The sequence below is a fragment of the Heterodontus francisci genome, chromosome 33 (genome assembly GCF_036365525.1).
Source record: "Heterodontus francisci isolate sHetFra1 chromosome 33, sHetFra1.hap1, whole genome shotgun sequence".
Taxonomy (NCBI): domain Eukaryota; kingdom Metazoa; phylum Chordata; class Chondrichthyes; order Heterodontiformes; family Heterodontidae; genus Heterodontus; species Heterodontus francisci.
Genome location: NC_090403.1, coordinates 17315503 through 17341638, shown reverse-complemented (window position 1 = coordinate 17341638; position 26136 = coordinate 17315503). Strand labels below are relative to the sequence as shown.

The 26136-nt window shown below is 45.0% G+C and overlaps 1 protein-coding gene across 2 annotated transcripts in view; it reads left to right on the top strand.

Moving 5' to 3' along the window:
• Nucleotides 1-25508, top strand: part of limd2 (LIM domain containing 2) — a 60236-nt gene extending 34728 nt beyond the window's left edge. For both annotated transcript variants that reach the window (XM_068013137.1, XM_068013135.1), the window contains 2 exons: nucleotides 17522-17658; nucleotides 20187-25508. In XM_068013137.1, the coding sequence (XP_067869238.1) occupies nucleotides 17522-17658; nucleotides 20187-20340 (291 nt within the window). In that variant the 3' untranslated portion in view covers nucleotides 20341-25508. The remainder of the gene's footprint in view (nucleotides 1-17521; nucleotides 17659-20186) is intronic.
• Nucleotides 25509-26136: the final 628 nt, after the last annotated feature.

Here is a 26136-nt window from a genome sequence, read left to right as displayed (position 1 = left end):
TTATGAAGAAAGGTTGGACAGGATAGGTTTGTAACTGCTGGAGTTTAGGAGAATAAGAGGCGATTTGATTGAAACATGGCTGCGTTTGCTGACTATGCAGCCACTAGGTGGCGCTGCACTGACATTCAGAAATACAGCCTGTTCAACCTAAACGTCACAGTCAGCGACGTTCAGGCTGCTGCCAGGACTAAAGATGGCGCTGCTCAAATAATCAGACAAAGGCAACGTAAACACATGGCAGCATACAATGGCTGGAGAGATCGGCTGGCTGGGGAATGGCCGTCGAGAGAGGGCGGGCGGTGGGGGAGGGGGGAATGGCCGGAGAGAGAGGGCGGTGGGGACGGCCAGAGAGAGCGGGCAGGTGGAATGGCCGGAGAGGGAGGGCGGGAGGATGGGTGGGGGGGTATGGCTGGAGAGAACGGGAGATCGGGGGGGTGGGGGATGGTGGGAAATTGCCAGAGAGAGCGGGCAGGGAGGCAGGAGGAGAGCGCACCCGCCACCACCAAGGTCTTCGGCTGCTCTCTCCCCGCTTCCCCCACCCCACTGCTGTCTCCCACACCCCGCGCTCTCCCCGCTTCTCCTCCACACCCCGCTCTCTCCCCGCTTCCCCCACCCCCCTGCTGTCTCCCACACCCCGCGCTCTCCCCGCTTCTCCTCCACACCCCACTCTCTCCCCGCTTCCGCCCCCCCACCCCCCTGCTGTCTCCCACACCCCGCTCTCTCCCCGCTTCTCCTCCACACCCCGCTCTCTCCCCGCTTCCGCCCCCCCCACCCCCCGCTGTCTCCCACACCCCCCGCTGTCTCCCACACCCCCCGCTGTCTCCCACACCCCGCGCTCTCCTCGCTTCTCCCCGCTGTCTTCCACACCCCACTCTCTCCCCGCTTCTCCTCCACACCCCGCGCTCTCCTCGCTTTCCCCCTTCTCCCCGCTGTCTCACATACCCCGCTCTCTCTCCGCTTCTCCGTTTGCTCTCCCGCGTTATGCGAGGATGTCATCTGGGCAGGCGTGTACCAGTCCTGGCAATTTAGGTAATGATGTCATCGCGCATGCGCCATCCGGTCCTGGCAATGCGGAACGCAGCGCACGCGCAAAGAGCAGGAGCCCGTTTGCGCATGTGCGCAGGTTGGCGCAATCGGATGACATACCCGCCGGCTGCATTGTCAAGAATCACTTTGTTGAAACGTAGAAGATCCTGAGGGGTCTTGACAGGGTGGGTATGGAAAGGATGTTTCCCCTTGTGGGAGAATCTAGAACTAGGGGTTGCCCATTTAAGACAGGGATGAGGAGTAATTTTTTTCTCTGAGGGTCGTGAGTCTTTGGAACTCTCTTTCTCAAAAGGCTGTGGAAGCAGAGTCTTTAAATAATTTTAAGGCAGAGATAGATATATTGTTGGTAGCAAGGGGGGGTGAAAGGTTATCGAGGGTAGGCGGGAATGTGGAGTGGAGGTTACAATCATAGTCATAGAGATACAGCACTGAAACAGGCCCTTTGGCCCATCGAGTCTGTGCCGACCAACAACCACCCATTTATACTAATCCTACATTAATCCCATATTCCCTACCACATCCCCACCATTCTCCTACCACCTACCTACGTTAGGGGCAATTTACAATGGCCAATTTACCTATCAACCTGCAAGTCTTTGGCTGTGGGAGGAAAACGGAGCACCCGGCGGAAACCCACGCAGTCACAGGGAGAACTTGCAAACTCCGCACAGGCAGTACCCACAATCGAACCCGGGTAGCTGGAGCTGTGAGGCTGCGGTGCTAACCACTGCGCCGCCCAGATCAGCCATGATCTTATTTAATGGCAGAGCAGGCTCGAAGAGCCAAGTGGCCTACTCCTGCTCCTAATTCGTACGTCCTTATGCCCAGTGCCATGGTTAAGGACATCTCCTCGTGCTGGAGACGAACCTGGAGTGGGAGGGGGGTGGATCCAGTTATGGACCACATGGGAACCAATGACATAGGTAGAAACTAGGAATAATGTTCTACTTGAGAGAGTTTGAGGAGTTAGGATCCAAATTAAGGTAACAATCTCTGGATTGTACCTGAGCCATTCACCAATTGGTATAGGATTAAGCAGATAAGAGAATTAAATACTTAGTGCAAAGAATGGTGTGGGAAGAAGGGGTTTCGATTCATGGGGCATAGGCATTAGTACTGGGGAAAAAGGGTGCTCTTCAGTTGGGATGGGCTCCACTTAAACAGGGCTGGGAGCAGTGCCCTGGCGAAATATAATACTAAGGCTTTTGATAGGGCTTTATAGTTAAAAGGAGCAAGGGGGAGGTGGGGGAACAGTGGAGGGGAGGATCAGGTGAAGGGAGATTTAGAAATCTAAAGAGAAAAATGTTCAGGCAATCCAGCAAGAATAATAGTAAGCACAAAGACTAAAGGCTATTTACGAACATACAAATTAGGAGCAGGAGTAGGCCACTTGGCCCTTCGAGCCTGCTCCACCATTCAATAAGTTCATGGCTGAACTGATTACTCCACATTTCCACCTCCCCCTGATAACTTTCCACCCCCTTGCTTATCAAGAATCTATCTACCTCTGCCTTAAAAATATTCAAAGACTGCTTCCACTGCCTTTTGAGGAAGAGAATTCCAAAGACTCACAACCCTCTAAAAGAAAAAATTTCTCCTCATCTGTGTCTTAATTGGGCGACCCCTTATTGTTAAACAATGACCCCTAGTTCTAGATTCTCCCACAACATCCTTTCCACATCCACCCTGTCGAGACCCTTCAGGATCTTATATGTTTCAATCAAATCACCTCATACTCTTCTAAATTCCAGCGGATACAAGCCTAGCCTGACCAATCTTTCCTCGTGAGACAGTCTGCCCATTCCAGATATTAGTTTGGTAAACCTTCTCTGTACTGCCTCCAAAGCATTTACGTCCTTCCTTAAATAAGGAGACCAGTACTGTACACAGTACACCAGATGTGGTCTCACCAATGCCCTGTATAGCTGAAGCATAACCTCCCTACTTTTGTATTCAATTCTCCTCGCAATAAACAATAACATTCTATTAGATTTCCTAATTACGTTCTGTACCTGCATACTAACTGTTACGACCAGATGAGAAAGGTGTCTAGAGGTCCTTTTCAGCCTTCACTTGTAACAGGATTTGATTTTAAACACACGTGTTTTGAGCTCCCCCTCCAATTATAAGGCAAAGAAATGAGCACAAACAGGCTTTCTTAGGTTTGAAGAAGAAAAGTGAAATTTATTAAAACTTAAACTCTAATTCAGTTGATGCCTACGGAAACACGACGTGCCCATGCTAGCATGCAAACGTGATACACACTTGCAAACAGAGACAGGAAAGAGCAGATGAAAAATTAAGTGGAGAGGTTTGAGGCAATATCTGAAGAGTTTCTTGTTACTGTGCTTCGAGCTCACTGTAGAGTCCTTTTGTAGGTGGTTCTTGCTTGTAGGTAATTCTTGCTTTTCGTTGGGGCCCAGTATTCTTCTTAAACCCTGTTCACTGTAGGAGACTTTTCTCTCTTGGGGTTTGTGTGTCTTCAATGGATTCCAAAGCTGGTGAGAAAGAGATGGGAGCAGACGGGAGAGAGATGTTCTCAATCTAGGAGCCAGGAGCTTTCTGTCTTCAAACACACTCTTTCTCCAGTTTAAAACTCTCAGTTCAAAACTCTGCAACAGCCAGTTAGTCATGTGACTAAACTGGTCTGACCATGTCTGCTGTGTGTATTGGGAGCAGGGACTGATTCCTTTGTTCGAACACTGTCTGCTAGTATGCAGAAATGTCTTTCCGGCTAGGGGCCTGGCAATTCCTTGTAATAGGCCCTCTTTTCTTCCCAGCAACAATTTGAAGTTTAATGTCCATCTGGAGAAATTAATGGCAAGTGGGGGCCTGCATGATACTAACCTTTTGTGATTCATGCACTAGGACACCCAGAACCCTCTGCATCTCAGAGCTCTGCAATTTCTCACCATTTAGATAATAAGCTTTTTTTATTCCTGCCAAAGTGGACAATTTCACACTTTCCCAAATTATACTCCATTTGCCAAGTCTTTGCCCACTCACTTAACCTATCTATATCCCTTTGTAGCCCCCTTATGTCCTCTTCACAAGTTACCACACGTTCCAAGTTTATCTGAATGTGCGAAGTATTCATAATAAGATAGATGAACTAGTGGCACAAATAGAGATGAATGGTTTAGATCTAATCGCCATTACAGAGACATGGTTACAAGGTGACCAGGATTGGGAAATAAATATTCCATGGTAGACACCATTTTGCAAAGACAGACAGATGGAAAAGGAGCAGGAGTAAAGGATGGCATAAGGACAGTAGTGAGAAAGGATCTTGCCTCAGAAGATCAGGAAGTAGAATCGGTATGGGTGGAGATTGGGAACAACACAAGAGTCAGAAAACGCTGGTGGGAGTAGCTTATAGGCCCCCAGCAGTAGTTATACTGTTGGACAGAGCGTTAAGCAAGACATAATTGGATCTTGTAACAAAGGCAATGTAATAATTGCGGGGGACTTTAATCTTTTTAGACTGGACAAAGCAAATTTAGTTAGTTAGTTAGAGATACAGCACTGAAACAGGCCCTTCGGCCCACCGAGTCTGTGCCGCCCATCAACCGCCCGTTTATATTAATCCTACACTAATCCCATATTCCTACCACATCCCCACCTGTCCCTATATTTCCCTACCACCTACCTATACTAGGGGCAATTTATAATGGCCAATTTACCTATCAACCTGCAAGTCTTTTGGCAAATTGGCAAAGGTAGTCTGGAAGATGAGTTTGTAGAGTACTTTTGTGACAGTTTCCTGAAAAATACGTTGTGGAACCAATGAGGGATAAATGAATTTTGGATCTTAGAAGGTTGATTGGGTAAATAGATGAAAAGGTATGGCTGTAAATACACCGTGGGAAACATTCGAAGAACCAATTCAAAACGTTCAACCAAAATACATTCCATTAAAAACAAAAACTCAGCAAGAAGGATCCAACTGTGGCTTACTAGGCAAGTTAAGGGTTTTTTTTTCTTTGGCCTCCTTATCTCGAGAGACAATGGGTAAGCGCCTGGAGGTGGTCAGTGATGTGTGGAGCTGCGCCTGGAGTGGCTATAAAGGCCAATTCTAGAGTGACAGGCTCTTCCTTAAGGGTAATATTTAGATTAAAAGAAACAGCCTATAATGTGAAGAATAGTAGTACGCCTGAGGATTGGGAATGTTTTAGAAACCAGCAAAAGGCCACCAAAAAGGTGATGATGAGGGGAAAAAAATAGAATGAGAGTAAGCTAGCCAGGTATATAAAAACTGATTGTAAGAGCTTTTACAAGTATATAAAAACGAGGGAAAATGTTGGTCCCTTAGAGGCAGAGACAGGAGAAATTATCATGGGAAATGAGGAAATGGCAGAGCCATTGAACAAATATTTTGGGTCTATCTTTACAGTAGAAGTCACAAATTACATACCAGACATAGAGGGTAACCAAGGGGCTAATAAGAGCAAGGAACTTAAGGTAATTGGAGAAAACCTCAGGGCCTAAAAGCCAGCAAATCCCCAGAAGCTGATGGCCTACATCCTAGGGTTCCAAAAGAGATAGCTGCAGAGATAAGAACAAGAAATGCTGGAACCACTCAGCAGGTCTGGCAGCATCTGTGAAAAGAGAAGCAGAGTTAACGTTTCGGGTCAGTGACCCTTCTTCGGAACTGACAAATATTAGAAAAGTCACAAGTTATAAGCAAGTGAGGTGGGGGTGGGGCAAGAGATAACAAAGGAGGTGTAGATTGGACCAGGCCACATAGCTGACCAAAAGGTCATGGAGCAAAGGCAAGCAATATGTTAATGGTGTGTTGAAAGACTAAGCATTAGTACAGATTAGGTGTTAATGCCCTGAATATTGAACAGCAGCAAGTGCAAACCTGAAAAAAAAAACAGTGGGTAAGCAAACTGAACTGAGGGCTCTCCGCTTCTTCCTGGAACAGAGGCCCAACCAGTCCCCATCCACCACCACCCTCCTCCGCCTGGCTGAACTTGTTCTCACATTGAACAACTTCTCCTTCAACTCCACGTACTTCCTTCAAGTAAAAGGTGTCGCTATGGGTACCTGCATGGGTCCTAGTTATGCCTGTCTTTTTGTGGGATATGTCGAGCATTCTTTGTTCCAGTCCTGCTCAGGCCCCCTCTCCCAACTCTTTTTCCGGTACATTGATGACTGTATCGGTGCCATTTCCTGCTCCCGCCCCGAACTAGAAAACTTTATCAACTTTGCTTCCAATTTCCACCCTTCTCTCACCTTTACATGGTCCATCTCTGACACTTCCCTTCCCTTCCTCGACTTCTCTGTCTCCATCTCTGGGGATAGGTTGTCTACTAATATCCATTATAAGCCCGCCAACTCCCACAGCTACCTCGACTACACTTCTTCACACCCTACCTCCTGTAAGGACTCCATTCCATTCTCCCAGTTTCTCCATCTCCGACGCATCTGCTCTGATGATGCTACCTTCCATGGCGGTGCTTCTGATATGACCTCCTTTTTCCTCAACCGAGGATTTCTCCCCACTGTGGTTGACAGGGCCCTCAACCGTGTCCGACCCATTCCCTGCACCTCTACCCTCACCCCTTCCCCTCCCTCCCAGAACCGTGACAGGGTTCCCCTTGTCCTCACTTTCCACCCCATCAGCCTCCATATCCAAAGGATCATCCTCCGCCATTTCCGCCACCTCCAGCGTGATGCCACTACCAGTCGCATCTTCCCCTCCCTTCCCCTGTCAGCATTCCGAAGGGATCGTTCCCTCCACAACACCCTGGTCCACTCCAGGGGTAAGCAATGGGGTACAGGTATCTGGCACAGAGTCTGTCCCTGTTGCTCAGAGGGGAAGGGGGAAGAGGAGCAGAACATTAGTCATTGGGGACTCCATAGTTAGGGGAACAGATAGGAGGTTCTGTGGGAACGAGAGAGACTCACGGTTGGTGTGTTGCCTCCCAGGTGCCAGGGTTCGTGATGTCTCGGATCGTGTTTTTGGGATCCTTAAGGGGGAGGGGGAGCAGCCCCAAGTCGTGGTCCACATAGGCACCAACGACATAGGTAGGAAGAGAGATGGGGATTTAAGACAGAAATTCAGGGAGCTAGGGTGGAAGCTTAGAGCGAGAACAAACAGAGTTGTTATCTCTGGGTTGTTGCCCGTGCCACGTGATAGCGAAGCGAGGAATAGGGAGAGAGAGGAGTTGAACACGTGGCTGCAGGGATGGTGCAGGAGGGAGGGTTTTGGTTTCCTGGATAATTGGGGCTCTTTCTGGGGTAGGTGGGACCTCTACAAACAGGATGGTCTTCACCTGAACCAGAGGGGTACCAATATCCTGGGGGGGAGGTTTGCTAGTGCTCTTCGGGGAGGTTTAAACTAATTCAGCAGGGGAATGGGAACCTAAATTGTAGTGCCAGTGTACAGGATGTTGAGAGCAGTGAGGTCAGGGATATGGTTACAAGGACGCAAGAGGGCACTGGCAAGCAAGAACCTGGTTTAAAGTGTGTCTATTTCAACGCCAGGAGCATCCGGAATAAGGTGGGTGAGCTTGCAGCATGGGTTGGTACCTGGGATCTCGATGTAGTGGCCATTTCGGAGACATGGGTAGAGCAGGGGCAGGAATGGATGTTGCAGATTCCGGGATTTAGATGTTTCAGGAAGAACAGAGAAGATGGTAAAAGAGGGGGGGGGTGTGGCATTGTTAATCAAGGAGAGTATTACAGCGACAGAAAGGACGTTCGAGGACTCGTCTACTGAGGTAGTATGGGCCGAGGTTAAAAACAGGAGAGGTGAGGTTACCCTGTTGGGAGTCTTTTATAGACCTCCGAATAGTTCCAGAGATGTAGAGGAAAGGATAGCGAAGATGATTCTCGACAGGGGCGAGAGTAACAGGGTAGTTGTTATGGGGGACTTTAACTTTCCAAATATCGACTGGAAATACTATAGCTCGAGTACTTTAGATGGGTCAGTTTTTGTCCAGTGTGTGCAGGAGGGTTTTCTGACACAGGATGTAGACAGGCCAACCAGGGGCGATGCCACATTGGATTTGGTACTGGGAAATGAACCCGGCCAGGTGTTAGATTTAGATGTAGGTGAGCACTTTGGTGATAGTGATCACAATTCGGTTAGGTTTACCTTAGAGATGGGCAGGGACAGGTATATACCGCAGGGCAAGAATTATAGCTGGGGGAAAGGAAATTATGATGCGATTAGGCAAGATTTAGGATGCGTAGGATGGGGAAGGAAACTGCAGGGGATGGGAACAATCGAAATGTGGAGCTTATTCAAGGAGCAGCTACTGCGTGTCCTTGATAAGTATGTACCTGTGCGGCAGGGAGGAAGTTGTCGTGCGAGGGAGCCATGGTTTACTGAAGAAGTTGAAGCGCTTGTCAAGAGGAAGAAGGCGGCTTATGTTAGGATGAGACGTGAAGGCTCAGTTAGGGCGCTTGAGGGCTACAAGCTAGCCAGGAAGGATCTAAAGGGAGAGCTAAGAAGAGCAAGGAGAGGACACGAGAAGTCATTGGTGGATAGGATCAGGGAAAACCCTAAGGCTTTCCATAGGTATATCAGGAATAAAAGAATGACTAGAGTTAGATTAGGGCCAATCAAGGATAGTAGTGGGAAGTTGTGTGTGGAATCAGAGGAGATAAATGAATATTTTGCGTCAGTATTTACATTAGAGAAAGAAAATGTTGTTGAGAATACTGAGATTCAGGCTACTAGGCTAGATGGGATTGAGGTTCACAAGGAGGAGGTGTTAGCAATTTTGGAAAGTGTGAAAATAGATAAGTCCCCTGGGCCAGATGGGATTTATCGTAGGATTCTCTGGTAAGCTAGGGAGGAGATTGCAGAGCCTTTGTCCTTGATCTTTATGTCGTCATTGTCGACAGGTATAGTGCCGGAAGACTGGAGGATAGCAAATGTTGTCCCCTTGTTCAAGAAGGGGAGTAGAGACAGCCCTGGTAATTATAGACCTGTGAGCCTAACCTCGGTTGTGGGTAAAATGTTGGAAAAGGTTATAAGAGACAGGATTTATAATCATCTTGAAAAGAATAAGTTCATTAGAGATAGTCAGCACGGTTTTGTGACGGGTAGGTCGTGCCTCACAAACCTTATTGAGTTTTTCGAGAAGGTGACCAAACAGGTGGATGAGGGTAAAGCAGTGGATGTGGTGTATATGGATTTCAGTAAGGCGTTTGATAAGGTTCCCCACGGTAGGCTATTGCAGAAAATACGGAAGTATGGGGTTGAAGGTGATTTAGAGCTTTGGATCAGAAATTGGCTAGCTGAAAGAAGACAGAGGGTGGTGGTTGATGGCAAATGTTCATCCTGGAGTTTAGTTACTAGTGGTGTACCGCAAGGATCTGTTTTGGGGCCACTGCTGTTTGTCATTTTTATAAATGACCTGGAAGAGGGTGTAGAAGGGTGGGTTAGTAAATTTGCAGATGACACTAAGGTCGGTGGAGTTGTGGATAGTGCCGAAGGATGTTGTAGGGTACAGAGGGACATAGATAGGCTGCAGAGCTGGGCTGAGAGATGGCAAATGGAGTTTAATGCAGAAAAGTGTGAGGTGATTCACTTTGGAAGGAGTAACAGGAATGCAGAGTACTGGGCTAATGGGAAGATTCTTGGTAGTGTAGATGAACAGAGGTGTCCAGGTGCATAAATCCCTGAAGGTTGCTAACCAGGTTAATAGGGCTGTTAAGAAGGCATATGGTGTGTTAGCTTTTATTAGTAGGGGGATCGAGTTTCGGAGCCACGAGGTCATGCTGCAGCTGTACAAAACTCTGGTGAGACCGCACCTGGAGTATTGCGTGCAGTTCTGGTCACCGCATTATAGGAAGGATGTGGAAGCTATGGAAAGGGTGCAGAGGAGATTTACTAGGATGTTGCCTGGTATGGAGGGAAGGTCTTACGAGGAAAGGCTGAGGGACTTGAGGTTGTTTTCGTTGGAGAGAAGGAGGAGGAGAGGTGACTTAATAGAGACATATAAGATAATCAGAGGGTTAGATAGGGTGGATAGTGAGACTCTTTTTCCTCGGATGGTGATGGCAAACACGAGGGGACATAGCTTCAAGTTGAGGGGTGATAGATATAGGACAGATGTGAGAGGTAGTTTCTTTACTCAGAGAGTAGTAAGGGCGTGGAACGCCCTGCCTGCAGCAGTAGTAGATTCGCCAACTTTAAGGGCATTTAAGTGGTCATTGGATAGATATATGGATGAAAATGGAATAGTGTAGGTCAGATGGTTTCACAGGTCGGCGCAACATCGAGGGCCGAAGGGCCTGTACTGCGCTGTAATGTTCTAATTCTAATTCCTCCATTACCCCCACCACCTCGTCCCCGTCCCATGGCACCTTCCCCTGCAATCGCAGGAGGTGTAATACCTGCCCATTTACCTCCTCTCTCCTCACTATCTCAGGCCCCAAACACTCCTTTCAGGTGAAGCAGCGATTTACTTGTACTTCTTTCAATGTAGTATGCAATGCTCACAGTGTGGTCTCCTCTACATTGGGGAGACCAAATGCAGACTGGGTGACCACTTTGCGGAACATCTCCGCTTCGTCCGCAAGCAGGACCCTGAGCTTCCGGTTGCTTGCCATTTCAACACTCCCCCCTGCTCTCATGCTCACATCTCTGTCCTGGGATTGCTGCAGTGTTCCAGTGAACATCAACGCAAGCTCGAAGAACAGCATCTCATCTACCGATTAGGCACACTACAGCCTGCCGGACTGAACATTGAGTTCAATAATTTCAGAGCATGACAGCCCCCCATTTTACTTTCATTTTTAGTTATTTTTTCTCTTCCTTTTTTTTTTACATTCTTTTTTACATTTTTTACAATCTTTTTTTTGCATTTAGATTAGAGATACAGCACTGAAACAGGCCCTTCGGCCCACCGAGTCTGTGCCGAACATCAACCACCCATTTATACTAATCCTACACTAATCCCATATTCCTACCAAACATCCCCACCTGTTCCTATATTTCCCTCCCACCTACCTATACTAGTGACAATTTATAATGGCCAATTTACCTATCAACCTGCAAGTCTTTTGGCTTGTGGGAGGAAACCGGAGCACCCGGAGAAAACCCACGCAGGCACAGGGAGAACTTGCAAACTCCACACAGGCAGTACCCAGAATCGAACCCGGGTCCCTGGAGCTGTGAGGCTGCGGTGCTAACCACTGCGCCACTATGCCGCCCTAAATTTATTTCATTTCATCTTAGTTTGTTCAGTTTGCTTACCCATTGTTTTTTTTTCAGGTTTGCACTTGCTGCTGTTCAATATTCAGTGCATTAACACCTAATCTGTACTAATGTTTTGTCTTTCAACACACCATTAACATGTTGCTTGTCTTTGCTCCATGACCTTTTGGTCAGCTATGTGGCCTGGTCCAATCTACACCTCCTTTGTTATCTCTTGCCCCGCCCCCACCTCACTTGCTTATAACCTGTGACTTTTCTAATATTTGTCAGTTCCGAAGAAGGGTCACTGACCCGAAACGTTAACTCTGCTTCTCTTTTCACAGATGCTGCCAGACCTGCTGAGTGGTTCCAGCATTTCTTGTTTTTATTTCAGATTTCCAGCATCCGCAGTATTTTGCTTTTATTTTAGCTGCAGAGATAGCTGATTATGATTTTTCAAAATTTCCTAGATTCTATAATGGTCCCAATGAATTGGAAGGTAACAATATAAAGGAGGGAGAGAGATAACGGAGAGCTACAGGCCAGTTAGCCTGACAAAAGTCATTGAGAAAATGCTGGAATCCGCTGTTGAGGAAGTCTTAACAGTGCGCTTAGGAAATCACAGTATGATCAAAGTCAACATGGTTTTCCGAAAGGGTGATCATGTTTGACAAATTTATTAGAGTTTTTTGAGGATGTAACTAGTCGGGTAGATAAAGGGGAGCCAGTAGATATCGTACACTTGGATTTCCAAAAGGCATTCAATAAGATGTCACACAAAAGGTTAATATTCCTGCTCCTATTTCTAATGTTCTTGCCAGTTGTGAATTGTCAATCCCAAGACTGAGTTTGCAGTGCAGACATGAAATGCAATCCCCAAAGCACTGATTAAAAGTTGTGGAAATCCTATATAATGAAAACATTTGGCTTTGTGAAACTGGTGACCCCAGTCTTTCCATAACAGGAGAGGGGATCCACAATGCCAGTTCAATGCCCGGGTGGCAAGATGAAAATCTGCCCGTTCAGTTCAGAAAAGTATCTTGCATTCCTTCCAATTTACTGTTAACTTTGTTGTAGGTTAGTCCCTTGGTCCCATTTTTAAAATTTGTCTTATTGTGGGAAGCAAAATTAAGATTTGCCAGATTATCTTCACCCCACATCTCCCTTTGGACCAGAGCTTCAGCTTGTCTCCTGACAGGCGAGGGTTAGAAGGTAAATATTGTATGTGTGGTGAAGAAAATGCAGGCCAGGGAATCTGGACTGGTGGGATGCAGTCTCCAATCCTCAAGGAATTGAGTAAGGAAATAGACTAGTTTATGTCTTACACAGAGCACACAGGAACTGCATGTCAAGGTTGCTGGATAGTGAATGGGAATCAAGTATTCCAGTTAGTTGTGACACCTTTAGTAAGAAAGTCATAGTGACTTTGACAATGCAGAAAATTCCTGAGGGAAAATGAAAAGGCAAATAATCACCAGGGAAATGTCATGCACCAGTCAGGAGATGAGGACCAGGCATTCATTACCAAGAAGATAGTGGATGGCTCAAGGTGGCATTGCCACGAATCCTAGAGTACTGAGTGACTATCTTGGCCATTGTTGATGCAAGGGTCAAAAGAAATGGGGAGGGGGAGAAAAAAGAAAGATCTCATGAGCCTTCAGAGCAAAGATATTGCATATCTAACAACCTGCGGGGATAGGACACAGCCTGTTAAATAGTCTCTTGTAGTTCGTGACTGCTTAATTGTGTTTTGTTGCAGATACTCAGCATACTCCAAGCCAACTGTTATACCTTTAATTAAACTTACAGTTTCCACCATTTAAACAATCCGTGCTCATCAAGGGCAATTACTGTCTCAATTATAAGGTGCTGTGCCTTGTTAACCAGTCGCAAAAATGCAGTTTTACTGTCCACTTCTTATGGTGGGTAAATCACATTAACACCAGTGTGCCCACTGTAAGCTGTGGGTACTGTTTCCTATTTATGCCCCTTGTTCCTCTCTGCCACACACCTTCCCTGAGCATCAGGACAGGCAGGCAATCTGCTCCCAGCTGTTGCTGCTTTATAAGTGGCCAGTTGGAAAAGTGGAAGGGCAGCCCAGGGGAATTCCAGGGTTCCCCTCAACGCCTCATCACTTTAACATGGCTTAGATGGGGAATACCCATACATGCAGAGCAGGAAACACAGACCTTCTTCCCAGTGCGTGGAGATCCCAGTGCATCACTGCACTAATGAACGCCAGGTGCTCAACTTCTGACTTCGTCCTTGTGGATCACCAGCAGAGAGAGAATCAGGCAAAAGTACAGAAATAATCAGAAAAAAATCAACAAAAAAATGTTGAATTTTGTTTTTTGTGGGGAGCAGCTAGAAACTTCAAGATGGTTATTTCAACTGGGCGGCAAGGCAGTTATGAGAGGACATCAATTTAAGATCATCACAAAAAGAAAGTTAAGGGGAGATTATAATCTCCGGATTACTACCTGAGCCACGAGCAAATTGGCAAAGGGTCAATAAGATTAAAGAGGTAAATGCATGGCCCAAAGATGGGTGTGGGAGAAATGGGTTTGAATTTGTGGGACATTGGCACCAGTACTAGGGAAGGAGGGAGCTGTTCCGATGGGACGGGCTCCACCTGAATCATACTGGGACCAGAGTCCTGGTGAATGGCATAACTAGGGCTTTAAACTAAATAGTGGGGGGGAGGGTTCAGTTGCATGGAAAAACAGGAAGTTAAAGGAGAAGGTAGGAGTGCAGGTTAGTGGTGAGGCTGATTGTTACCAAACTGCAAGAAGTATACTGGTTAAACCAGAAGAGAGAAATAATAAACAGGCGAATAAAGCATCAGTGCTGAGGGACAGGTTAGGGGGTATAGCCCAAATAAGAGTTCCATATACAAATGCACGGAGTGTAAGGAATAAACTAGATGAGCTGCTGGCGCAAATTCAAATGGAAGATTATGATGTGGCCATTGCGGAGACGTGGCTGCAGGATGTTTGGGACTGGGAACTAAATATACCTGGTTATAAAGTTTACAGGAGGGACAGGGAAAATGGCAGAGGGGGTGGAGTAGCCTTACTGACACAAAAAATGACTTGGATGATGGCATAGTAAGTCCTATATCCAAATTTGCTGATGATGCAAAGTTAGGCGGCATTGTAGACAGTCTAGATGATAGCATAAAATTGCAAAGAGATATTGACCGACTAGGTGAGTGGGCAAAACTGTGGCAGATGGATTTCAGTGCGGTGAAGCGTGAGATTATCCATTTTGGACCAAAAACGGATAGAGCAGGGTAATTTCTAAATGGGAAGAGGTTAAGTACAGTGGATGTCCAAAGAGACTTGGGGGTTCAGGTGCATAGATCTTCAAAATGCCACGAGCAAGTGCAGAAAATAATCAAAAAGGCTAATGGAATGCTAGCCTTTATATCTAGAGGATTGGAGTATAAAGACACAGAGGTTATGCTGCAGCTGTACAAAACCCTGGTTAGCCCCCACTTGGAGTACTGTGAGCAGTTCTGGGCACCACACCTTAGGAAGGATATATTGGCCTTGGAGAGAGTGCAACGTAGGTTTACAAGAATGATACCTGGACTACAGGGGTTAAGTTACGAGGAGAGATTACACAAATTAGGTCTGTTTTCGCTAGAATTTAGAAGGTTAAGGGGTGATCTGATCGAAGTCTTCAAGATATTAACAGGAAAAGACAGGCTAGATAAAGATCAACCAGTGGAAATAGTTTGAGATTCTAAAACTAGGGGGCATAGTCTAAAAATTAGGACCAGACTGTTCAGGAGAGATGTTAGGAAGCACTTCTTCACACAAAGGGTGGTAGAGGTTTGGAACTCTCTCCCACAAACAGCAGTTGAAGCTAGAACAGTTGTTAATTTTTAATCTGAGATAGATTTTTGTTAAGCAAAGATATTTAGGGATATGGGCCAAAGGCAGGTATATGGAGTTAGGCCACGGATCAGCCATGATCTCATTGAATGCCGGGACAGGCTCGAGGGGCTGAATGGCCTACTCCTGTTCCTATGTTAGAAAAGATTTATTTATGTAGAAGGTGGGTAGAATGTGGGATTCTCTGATACAAACTGTTACTGAAGCAGTGTCCATACATGCTGTTAAGAGAATCAGATGGTTGCTTGGCGAGGAAGAATATTAAAAGGTATGAGCAGGCGAGTGGGATTAGATGAGGGAGCTTGTATGGAGAAAAACAGTAGTGCAGACTGATGTACTGTTATGATCTATTGTTGGGCATTTGCTTGGGGGAGGTGGGTTCTCCCATTTGGCCATTGTAACTTCAGTGAACAAGCAGTTGGAAACCCAGGATAAAGTGTGTAAACAAGATTATTGCTGAAGTGACAGCAGCCAATCATGAGCATTTCCCCGAGGATATTCCTGATGTATAGTTCAATGGGTTCATTACATTGCTGGATTAGCATAGGTGCAATGCACTTATTAGCTTTATGTTGACACTAGCAAAGTGTACATCAGCTGTCAGAGTCCGAGCTGACTGAAGCATGGTCGAGTTTAGACATTCTTATCTGGGGAATTACCGCTTTGCTCCGATGTCATGTCAGGCCTTCGTATCCAGATTAAAGCTACATTCACATTATACCCACAACATCAGTGTGAAGCCAAACTACTGAGAATAATAGAATGATGCAGCACAGAAGCAGACCATTCAGCCCACTGTATCTGTGATAGCTAGTAGAGCTATCCAACTAGTCTTGCTCTCCTGCTTTTTCCCCATAGTCCTGCAATTTTTTCCCCTTCAAATATTTATCCAATCCCCTTTTTGAAAGTTCCTAATAAATCTGCTTCCATCACATTTTTAGATAGTGCATTCCAGACCACAACAACAAAACAAAAGTTATTTTACCAATCACCTTAAATCCATGTCTCTGGTTACTGACCCTTCTGCCGCTGAAAACAGAGTAAATAAGGAGCAACTATCAAAACCATTCATGATTTTTGAACATCTCTATCAAATCTCTTAACCTTCTCTGCTCTAAGGAAAACAAACCCAATTTCTCCAATAACTGAAGTCCTTCATCCCTGGTACCATTCTAGTAAATCTCTTCACACCAATGCTGCCCTTATAAGGTGAAATGCATTATATCATTGAGCAATCACAGGTAGCAAGGAATGATGGAAGGCTGCCCTCTTCTGGTAGACAGACTGTGCACTGTTCCTTCATTCTGCTTTTTTATTAAGTCTCGTTAGAACTGTCTTGATAATTCCTAGTTTCGATGTGAGTAATGTGCACTCCACTCCCAGAATGTCACAAGAGTGTGAAATACTTAAACCAAATGCTGATAGATGGAGGTGGACAGTAGTTTGTTTCAGCTGAGTGTTAGCTTGTGTTTGCTGAGTAGCTTTGTATTACAAATTGAAGACATCCTAGGGTATCATTACACTACCAAAATGTCGCAAATTTAATTCCTTTATCCACACTGTTGTTGGAAGTTGACAACTGGAGATTAGGCACCCCACCAGCAGTGATGGGAGGGTGGGTCACGAGAGACATTCTGTTGGCTGAGGCCTGGCACCACTCTTGGCTACAACTGGTGCACGGGTCAGTGAGTAAATGAGGGAGACTGCGAGGTAAGCTTTTGCCATGCAACTTACTTCCAGTCAACAGGTTTGTCACATGAATTAAAAATTCTTCCTGTTACATTCTCTGCATCGGCTGTCATCTCACAAATGAGAAATGTGCAGCACTGGGATTGAACTGGAATCTCACTTTACTGGGATGTTTCTGGGAATGCAAAAAAAAGACTTGCATTTATATAATGCTTTTCATGACCACCGGATGTCTCAAAGTGCTTGACAGCCAATGAAGTTTTTTTTTTGAAGTGTAGTGGCTGTTGCAGTGTAGGAACGTGGCAACCAATTTGCGCACAGCAAATTCCCACAAACAGCAATGTGATAATGACCAGATAATTTGTTTTCGTGATGTTGATTGAAAGATAAATATTGTTCCAGACACCTGGGATAACACCCCTGCTTTTCTTCAGAACAGTACCATAGGATCTTTTACGTCCATCCAAGCAAGCAGATGGAGCCTATCTGAAGTATAGCACCTCTGACAATGCAGCAAACCCTCAGTACTGCACTGGAGTGTCAGCCTTGATTTTTGTGCTGGAGTGGGACTTGAATCCAGAAGCTTGTAACCCAGTGGTGAGAGTGGTACCAACTGAGCCTTGGCTGACGGATAAACAGCAGTGTAAATCTAGTTCGTCATTGCTGATGGCCTTCACTTTCCCCAAAGGATCCAGGCTAATGAGGTGTACTCTCCTTTTCATTCCAGGCTTTTCTGCGGACTGTATCAAAGGAGCTCTGTGCTTCCTGCAATAAGACCGTGTACCCCATGGAACGGCTGGTTGCTGATAAGCTGGTTTTCCACACCACCTGTTTTTGCTGCAAACATTGCAACGCTAAACTAAGGTGAGATACGAAACCAAACTCTCATTAAACTCTGCCGTTAGCTCTTCTGACAGCTCAGATGTTTAAAGGAGTAGCTGAACCATTCAAACCAGGAAGGTCCCAGGTTTGACCCTGAGTCTGTGCTGAGTTATATAAATTATAGTTGGCCTTGAGCCGAATATCAGCCTACTGCTAATCACGATCCACTGATTCCTGGTGGAGGTCTGCATCTGCTGAGGATTGGGATACCTGTCATAATCAAACAGTACCCCCCGTCCAATTTCGCACATGAACTTTGACCGCTTGAGTGAGGTGCCTGCATTCATGGAACCAATGCCAGAAAGACTGAATTTCTTCAGGATAGGAATAGAGGAAAAATGGGACAAAAGCTGCCATAAAAAGTAGTCACAGGCTCCAGTATGTGCATTGGTTAACTCCAGGTCATACTGATGACCTGCATCGACAGATAATAAGGTGCTTGCCGATCAGCTGATTATTAATGAAGTGTTGAAAAGGGACTTGTGAATTAATGATGTTGCGTCTTTCAGGATGGAAAAGGTAACGATACCTGAATCAATAAATAATTTTAATGTTCAAACTTAGACATTTGAGCAGCTTAGTATTTTAACCTCTCTCATCCTTGGCATGTTTCCTTCCCTCTCCCAGTTCTCCTGCACCATTCACTATCCCCACCTGAAAGCAGGGACAGGCAAGAGTTGCCAGACCTCAATCAGAGCCCTTCTGTAACTGGCAGGATAGAGTAGTTTCAGCTGTCTGTGGTTTCCCCTCCATTCGGTTAGCTGTTTGGCTTCAGCAGTAGCCCCTGTGGCTTGTAACGCTTAGCTGTCTCCAGCCAGAACCTAAGCTCTCTGGGCTTAGGTAGGTGGTGTGTGTCTCTCCAGAATGAGAATGTGTACTCCATATCAGTCAAACAGAAATGCTACAGTTGAGTGTGGAGTCCTCAATTGATTGATTTATTTCGAGACTCAATAATCGTGATGACGTTTGAAACCCAGACTGTACACTTTGGAAGGATATGTGATGGTGAGGGCCCTGGACTATCCCAATCTCGCATTGCCCACTGGAGGACAGGGAGAGCAGTAAAATCATTGGGAAAGGTCTGTACTGAGCGAGATGATTGAAAAACTCATTGAGAGCCATCAGCCTGGAAGTCACCGTGAGTGATGCCGTTGTACAATTTCTTATGACCGGGTGAGGAAGGGGTCTCAGGCTCCCCTCTCGCCCCTTTCCCTCTTTTGGCCGTAACAGGGTTTAACTTTTAAAAACACTGTTTTTAGCTTCAGCTCAGTGAGTCCTTGCTCACTGCTCTGTAATTGTAATTGTAAATGAACCAACCAGACAGGTTTCCTTAGGTTTAAAGAAGAAAGATGTAAGTTTATTAACCGTACCACTCTCAGTTAAAATTACTAAAATACACGACGCAACCACGCTAGCATACATACAAGAGAAACACACACACAAATAGATACAGAGGGGGTGAAAGAATAAGGGGGGGGGGGTTGGAGTAGTAAATGGAATTCAGTTGCTGTCTTTAGTTATGCTGTAAATTCCTTGATTGGAGTTGAAGTCTTGCAGTTCTCACTGGGGCCCAGTGCACACTTTCAAACTTGTTTCCATGGTAACAGAAGGCTGAAGAGGTCCTCTGTCTTGAGGCTTAAACTGCTTCCATGGGTCTCTGGGGCTTTGCTTGAGAGAGTGACAGAGAGGGAGGTGCTTTCTTCTTGAAGTTCAGTTGCAGTCTGCCCCAAATCTTTCTGTGAGGCACAGTTCAAACAATTCCCAGTCTGGCCAGCAGACTGTTATGTCACCAGCTCTTTGTTTGAAACAGCACCTTCTTGGGAGGGGGGAGGATTGTTGATTTCAAAAGCTCTCCAGTCACACTCAGTCGGTGGGTGGGGGGGGGGGGGGGGGGGCGCGGGTGGTGGTGGCAGGGGGAGTTGAAGATTTGTTTCTTACAAAGTCAATGGCTGTCAATGTCTTTTGATCATCACTGTTTTGCCCAGACCAATCTTGTTAATTGAATCAATGTCTTCCATTGTTTCTCTATTCAACTGTCTCTCAATGCAAATGTACAACCATGTTTTCAGCCGTTCAACTCTGCAATCTTTTTAAACAAGTTATGTTCAATGTCCAGTTAAAAGTACAAGTGGTGTTCCATATGACGAAATTAATATGTTCCCATTTGGCCAGTGTGGTTTCCGTCACAGATTACTTAACACATTGTGTCAAATTCCTCTCTCTGCTATTCAAATAGCATTCACTACATTTGCACTGTGTTCACAGGATAACATGGTCTGTAGCTACTTCCAGACAACAGAGATCATTCACCCTGTTAAACCTAAGTGATAGTGCTGCTGCCAAGTCTAATGGGGTGAGGTCCTACCTGTTCACACCTCATGATGTTGAAAAACTTGAGAGAACCATGAAAACAGAATGTACAGTCTGAAATTATTTGGTGTGCCAATATGGCCTTGAATGATGACAGAAGCCTTTGGGTTTATATCTTGTTTCCCTTTGTGCCCTCATAGCCTGGGAAGCTACGCAGCACTACAGGGTGAGTTTTACTGCAAGCCTCACTTTCAACAGTTGTTCAAGAGCAAAGGGAACTACGATGAGGGCTTCGGCCGCAAGCAGCACAAGGAACTGTGGCAACAGAAGGCAGCGGAGAGTGACTCCAAGTAAGCACGCTGCCATTGTTGGGGAAGGAGCAGCTGGTTAGCAGCGAACAATGCGTGAAGCACTGACAACGTGTCTCTCTTTAACCAGGGACATAGCAGCTGCAATTCCTCGATCAGCTTTAAATAGTGTGTAATTTAGGGGCCATTGCTAACATGGGGAAAGGATTGCTGTTGTCACTGTGTGCAGCAACATTATAAAAAGGGTCATTCAGATCTACTCTGGTCAGAATTCCTTAGACAAATCGTATACGCAGAAGGCGTTACAAATACCAACCAGATTGGATTTACAATATTGTACCCAGGAGTGTCCCCCTCTTCATGTTAATCTTTAGGACTAACACACCTCACCGTTCCGATTTAGCACTGTTGCTTCATTAGTGAATATATGCCAAGAACAGCCCACTCCAATCTTCCAGGCCACACAATTCAAACAGGGAATAAGAAACAAAAGTAAAACGAGAACGGAGTTGCCTGGGCTTCACTGGCCGCATTACCTGGAACCATGAGCTGCAAATGACCACAAAACACCCCTATGTTTACACACAGCAACTTGAGCAATTCTTCCCTCATTTACACATTGCTATATCTTTGGAATGATAGCCCACCCTAGTGGGAACAGTTTGCAACTGCACAATATACTCAATAATATATATCTTAAAACAGGGTGGCTTTGCCACAGTGAAGTGGTTGTGCCAGATACTATAACTGAGTTTTATACAAAAGGAATGTGAAGACACAATGCCAACTACTTGTCCACTGTGACAGATTTATCTCTTAGCAATTAAAGGTTTCAGTAAGAACCATGGAAATCATGTGCACAGCTTGCTACACTGTAAACTTTCCTCACAGTACAGAGAGCAGAGCCCCCAACAGGATAGTGTTCAAATCAAACTCTTTTTGTCCAGTTCCTTCTAGAAACAAAGCAGGTCTGAAAACAGTTTCAACTTGGTGCCACAGGCCATTTGACCCACCCGTATGGTCAGATATTTTATCAGATAACTGGATATTGGTTCTATTTGTCTGATATGTGCAGGCCCTCACATTTATAACCCTGCTCCCATGTTACTTAGAGCATGTATTCCCACTGTACGGGGAGCAGAGGCCAGTGCCCCCCTCCCACCCACCAGAGAACAGTTACAGAGGTTAATTGCCATTTCCCCGCCCCGCACCTCCCCCCTCCGCACTGGTTGAATACCCAATAATTTTATCTGTTTTGGTTTTTTATTGGCTCTGTCATTTTCTTCAGTTACTGGCTTAATTTCTGGAAATTTTGCATGTGATTTAATTGTGCGGATTTCAGTGTATGTATTGTCATGTTATGATGTCACGGAATTTCAGAAGTGCTCTCAGGCCCAGGCTCAGCAGATGGAATGCAATTTTTTCAACTGAAACTGTGCCTCAGTAATGGGTTAAATATTGAGAATATTTTGGTACTTGAATGTTTAATAGGTGTATACCTATGCATTTTATATTACAGTTCATCAGTCATAGATTGTTTCTGGGTTTCATTTAAAGATTCAGCAGCTTTTTATAAAACTGGTGATATACTGGCCCAGTCCAGCATACAACCCAAAAATTACCTGTATAACTCTCTCCCACCAAGAATTAAAATTACTCTGCACTAACCAGAGCACTGGCCAGGGGCACGAGACCTGGACTAATGTCACTGTGATTAAGTGTCCTCTGGTTTGCTTCTTGTGCTCAGTAAAATGATCACACCATATCTTTATCCCTTCCCCTTCATTCCCCAGTTGAGGGAGCAGAAAACAAACAGTACTTTGCGACTCTGTAAAGATAGATTGTGCTCAGAAGTTGCCAAAGTGACTGCACTTGCACTGGATGGGAACCACAGTAATTCTCCCGCTTGCTTTCCACCCCCTGCTGCACAACCTCCAATTGCCACCTGCCCTGTGAAGCCATCGAGATTTAAAAGCCTGGGTATGTGAGATGCGCGTGCGTGCAGGCTGTGCTGCATTCAAATGGTGCTGGCTGATTACTGGGAGCACCAGGGGCCAGCTGGAATGGATAAAGGTACAAAACCATACCAAGGCCATCAAGAGAAGTGGGGGAATAAAACATTTTCTCCTACTGTTATTTCTTCACTGTCCCCCATCTGGAGTCAACCTCGTGTCTGAAACTTCCACTTTTACCACGTGAATAAGGATAATGAGAATTACTGTTTACAGCCTCGACACTGACCCAGCTTTTCACCATGCCTCCAATGAGTTACTGCACTGATCTGTATTTGGGATGAAGCGCAGATGAGAGTCCATACAGGATGTATCAATCCTACAGCGCTGTAAATTTTTGTACCACTCCTATGAGACGTAAACTGCACTCCATGTCCACAATAAACTGTTCAGTTTCCCTCGTGCCACAGTGATGATATCCAGAAGGAAACACTTGGAGACTCTCCTGCTGTTTGAGTGTGGAGCTCAGGCTGTCAATCAAGTGAAGCTTCGCTGTTGTCTCACATTCCCATCTACTTCAATTGGAGAGCGGAGTTACATGAAGCTTCACATAATGCTACAGCACTAATATAATAATGCTACAGCACGACGTGCACACCATCACCACTCCAACTGCCACCACCACCCCCACCCCCGCGCCTGCTCCCCCAGCCTCATTTACATGCCTCCACATGCACATGCTCCCATCAAGGCTGGTGTGATCTGCATTCCTGTTATCTGGCGCAGGTTCTTAAACTTGCACTTTGGCTTTCATTGGAGGGGTAGTACAATGTCTCTCCAGGATCACCCCTCCCCTGCCATTCCCCCAATCCACAGCCTGCCCTGTAATGCTATCAAGTTTGTAAACTTGCTTATCTCTACCTGTGAATATTTTCTTCCTTCTTTGGCTTCTTCTGTGTGCATGTGTGGCGCATCAGTGCCCAAACAGGAGATACTCACCACCACCTTCGAGGCCACCTAAGGATAGGCAATAAGTATCAGCCTTGCCAGCAACGTCGAGATCCTAAGAATGAAAAAAACCCAGGTTCACAAAATTCAAATCGGGATAAATCATGAGTAAGAGAGGTGAGTATGAATCTGAATTGGAGGACTTCCTAATTCTAGCTCAAGCATAAGATGAAATTCATAAATTGAGTTTTAATCTGACAATATATTCTGGAGTTAAATTTTACGGAGTTTGAGGATCCCTGTCCCTAGTCTGCTGAGAACTCAGATTGGGACCTGACTGGTCAGCTGTGCTGCTACTTATTTACTGATGTGCATCCAAAACCAGTTTACATGCACATGAATATGACAGTAGAACTGCAGCCCAAGATGCAGCTTTTAAACCAGGATTGGCCAATGGAATAGCAGCCTTGAAACACCCCTTTGCCTCTGCATGCATTCTATACATATCTTCTGAGTTACACCCTCTCATCAGAAATGTGAAAGGAAAATAAGAAAAGGAGGCCATTCATCCCCTTGAGCATGTACCGCCAATCACATCAAGGCTGATCTGTATCTCAACCGCATTTTACTTATCTTCATATCCATCGATACTCTTAATATAGATCTATTGATCTCAGTTTTGAAAATTTCAATGGCCCCAGCATCCATAGCCATTTGAGTGAATTCTACTACACTTTGTAAGAAGGAATGTTTCCTGATTTCAATCAGATGACTCAGCTCAAATTTGAAGATTATACCTTCTTGTTCTGGATTCCCCACCAGAGCCAATAGCTTCTTTATATCTACCCTATCAAACCTCTTAATCATTTTAAACACAAGTTACTGTTCCCAACTTTGAGCTATACTGAACATTCACAGATCAGGGTTAATGCAACCTGGAAACTGGGATTTTTAAAATGACGGTATTTTGAGGAAAGTCTATACTGCATGTGTAAATCTGTATTCAGCATTTAAGGACCTGATGATGTACGATGTCTTCCCAAAGTGAAACATTTCAAGTGCTGTTTTGTAATGGTTGCATGCATTTAATATATTGTTGGTTCTTGTCCCTTAGACACTTATTACTATCTTACAGAGAGATGTGGAGCTATGATCCCAGATACCCAATTCTACTCACTGTTGGAATTAGAAATTGTTACTAATTATCACTAAATACAATAACCACACATTGCACAGCTCTCTGATATAGCACATCCTTGGATATACTGGGCATTGTTTAACACACACTGTGAATGAATTGCTAAGACGTAAATCCTTGGTAGGTAGGGGTGTAGCAAGTTAGTAGAAAAAAACCTGATCGTTGATCAATACAAAGTGAGCCCAGCTAGACGTCTGCATGTGGATGTTGGACAAGGATGGAATGGGGCTTGACATGGTGGCCAATATGCACCATCTGGGTTCATATTTGAAGAAAGCCCCAATGAGTTGACCTTTGACACCTGTGCAACTGCACCTCACCATGGGTTGACCCCTCCAGGGGGGTAAGGGGAGTCAAAATGATTTTTAGGTACCTATTTCACATATTTCACAGATAAAAACAAGCAGATTTTCCTCGGGCACAGCAATCAAACAAAACAGTGGATCGGGAATTATGTATGACACATTTTAGGAAATAATCCCACATTGTTGCACTGAATATGAAAGGCTCAATGCACTCAGGACACCAAATATTAATGGGCCATTACAGACTGCATACATTTAATGTACTAATCCCATGGTACACACAAGCGAATTTGTGAGTATACTTTGCACACATTACTGTGAACACCAAGTGCGAATGGAGTAAAAACACCAGCATTTTGTTTTATTTCAGATTTCCAGCATCTGCAGTATTTTGCTTTTGTAAATGTGAATGGAGATTGTGCAGTTCAGAGTGTGACCATAATCTTTCTTTGCACCCCAGTTGGATTCTGTTGAGATAGCTGCCTGTCCTACTTGGAATTGTTTTGTTCAAACTTGATGTATATACACGTTGTGAAACAATTCATTGCTTCATTACTCACTCTCCATCCCACAAGCCATTCCCTGAGTTCCTGCAGAGAGCTGTCATTGTCAGGTTACTGCATTTACAACTTACTGTTATGCAACAGATATCCCTTGGTACACAGGCCTTATAAATATTGTATGTTTGTACCTTTTTTACTGTTTGTATATCTCTGATCACGACTGTTATCAGTGCTGCTTTTGAATCTGTGATTACACCTCTGCTTTACAAATGTTAAGAGTTTCTGACATTAAAATATCCATTGTATAACCCTTTTTGTGTATAACATGCTTAAAAAATGAGAGATGAAAATCCATCTCTCCCTATATCTGTCTTGGTTTCTTTGATTCCATATTACTATATGAATGTTAAAGAGTAGTTGCACAATATGTACGCTCAAAGAATGTTTACTTTTCCGGTAACTATGGGATTTTAGAATCAAGTTCCAGGAAGTGGCCGCCTCTTGCAGATCTACCACTTATATATTCCACATCAGCAATTGGCTTGGTAAACATGTTAAGCTCCGTGTTTGTTCGGCGACCTGGAGTGGGAACATTTGGAACAAGAGGCTGTTCAGCCCCTCAAGCCTGTTCAGCCATTCAATTAGATCATGGATGATCTGCTACCATCTTAGCTCCATATACGTTGTGTAACAAAAATCTATCACACCCTCAGTCTTGAAAGCTTCAATTGACCCAACATCCATAGCCTTTTCAGGGAGAAATTCCAGATTTTTACTACCCTTTGTGTGAAAAAGTTCCCAGTTCTAATTTTAAGACTATGTCCTCTTGTTCCTCATTGCCCCACCAGAGGAAATAGTTTCTCTCTATCTACCTTACCAAATCCTTTTAACATTTTAAGCACCTCGATCAGATCACCCCTCCATTTTCTATGCTCA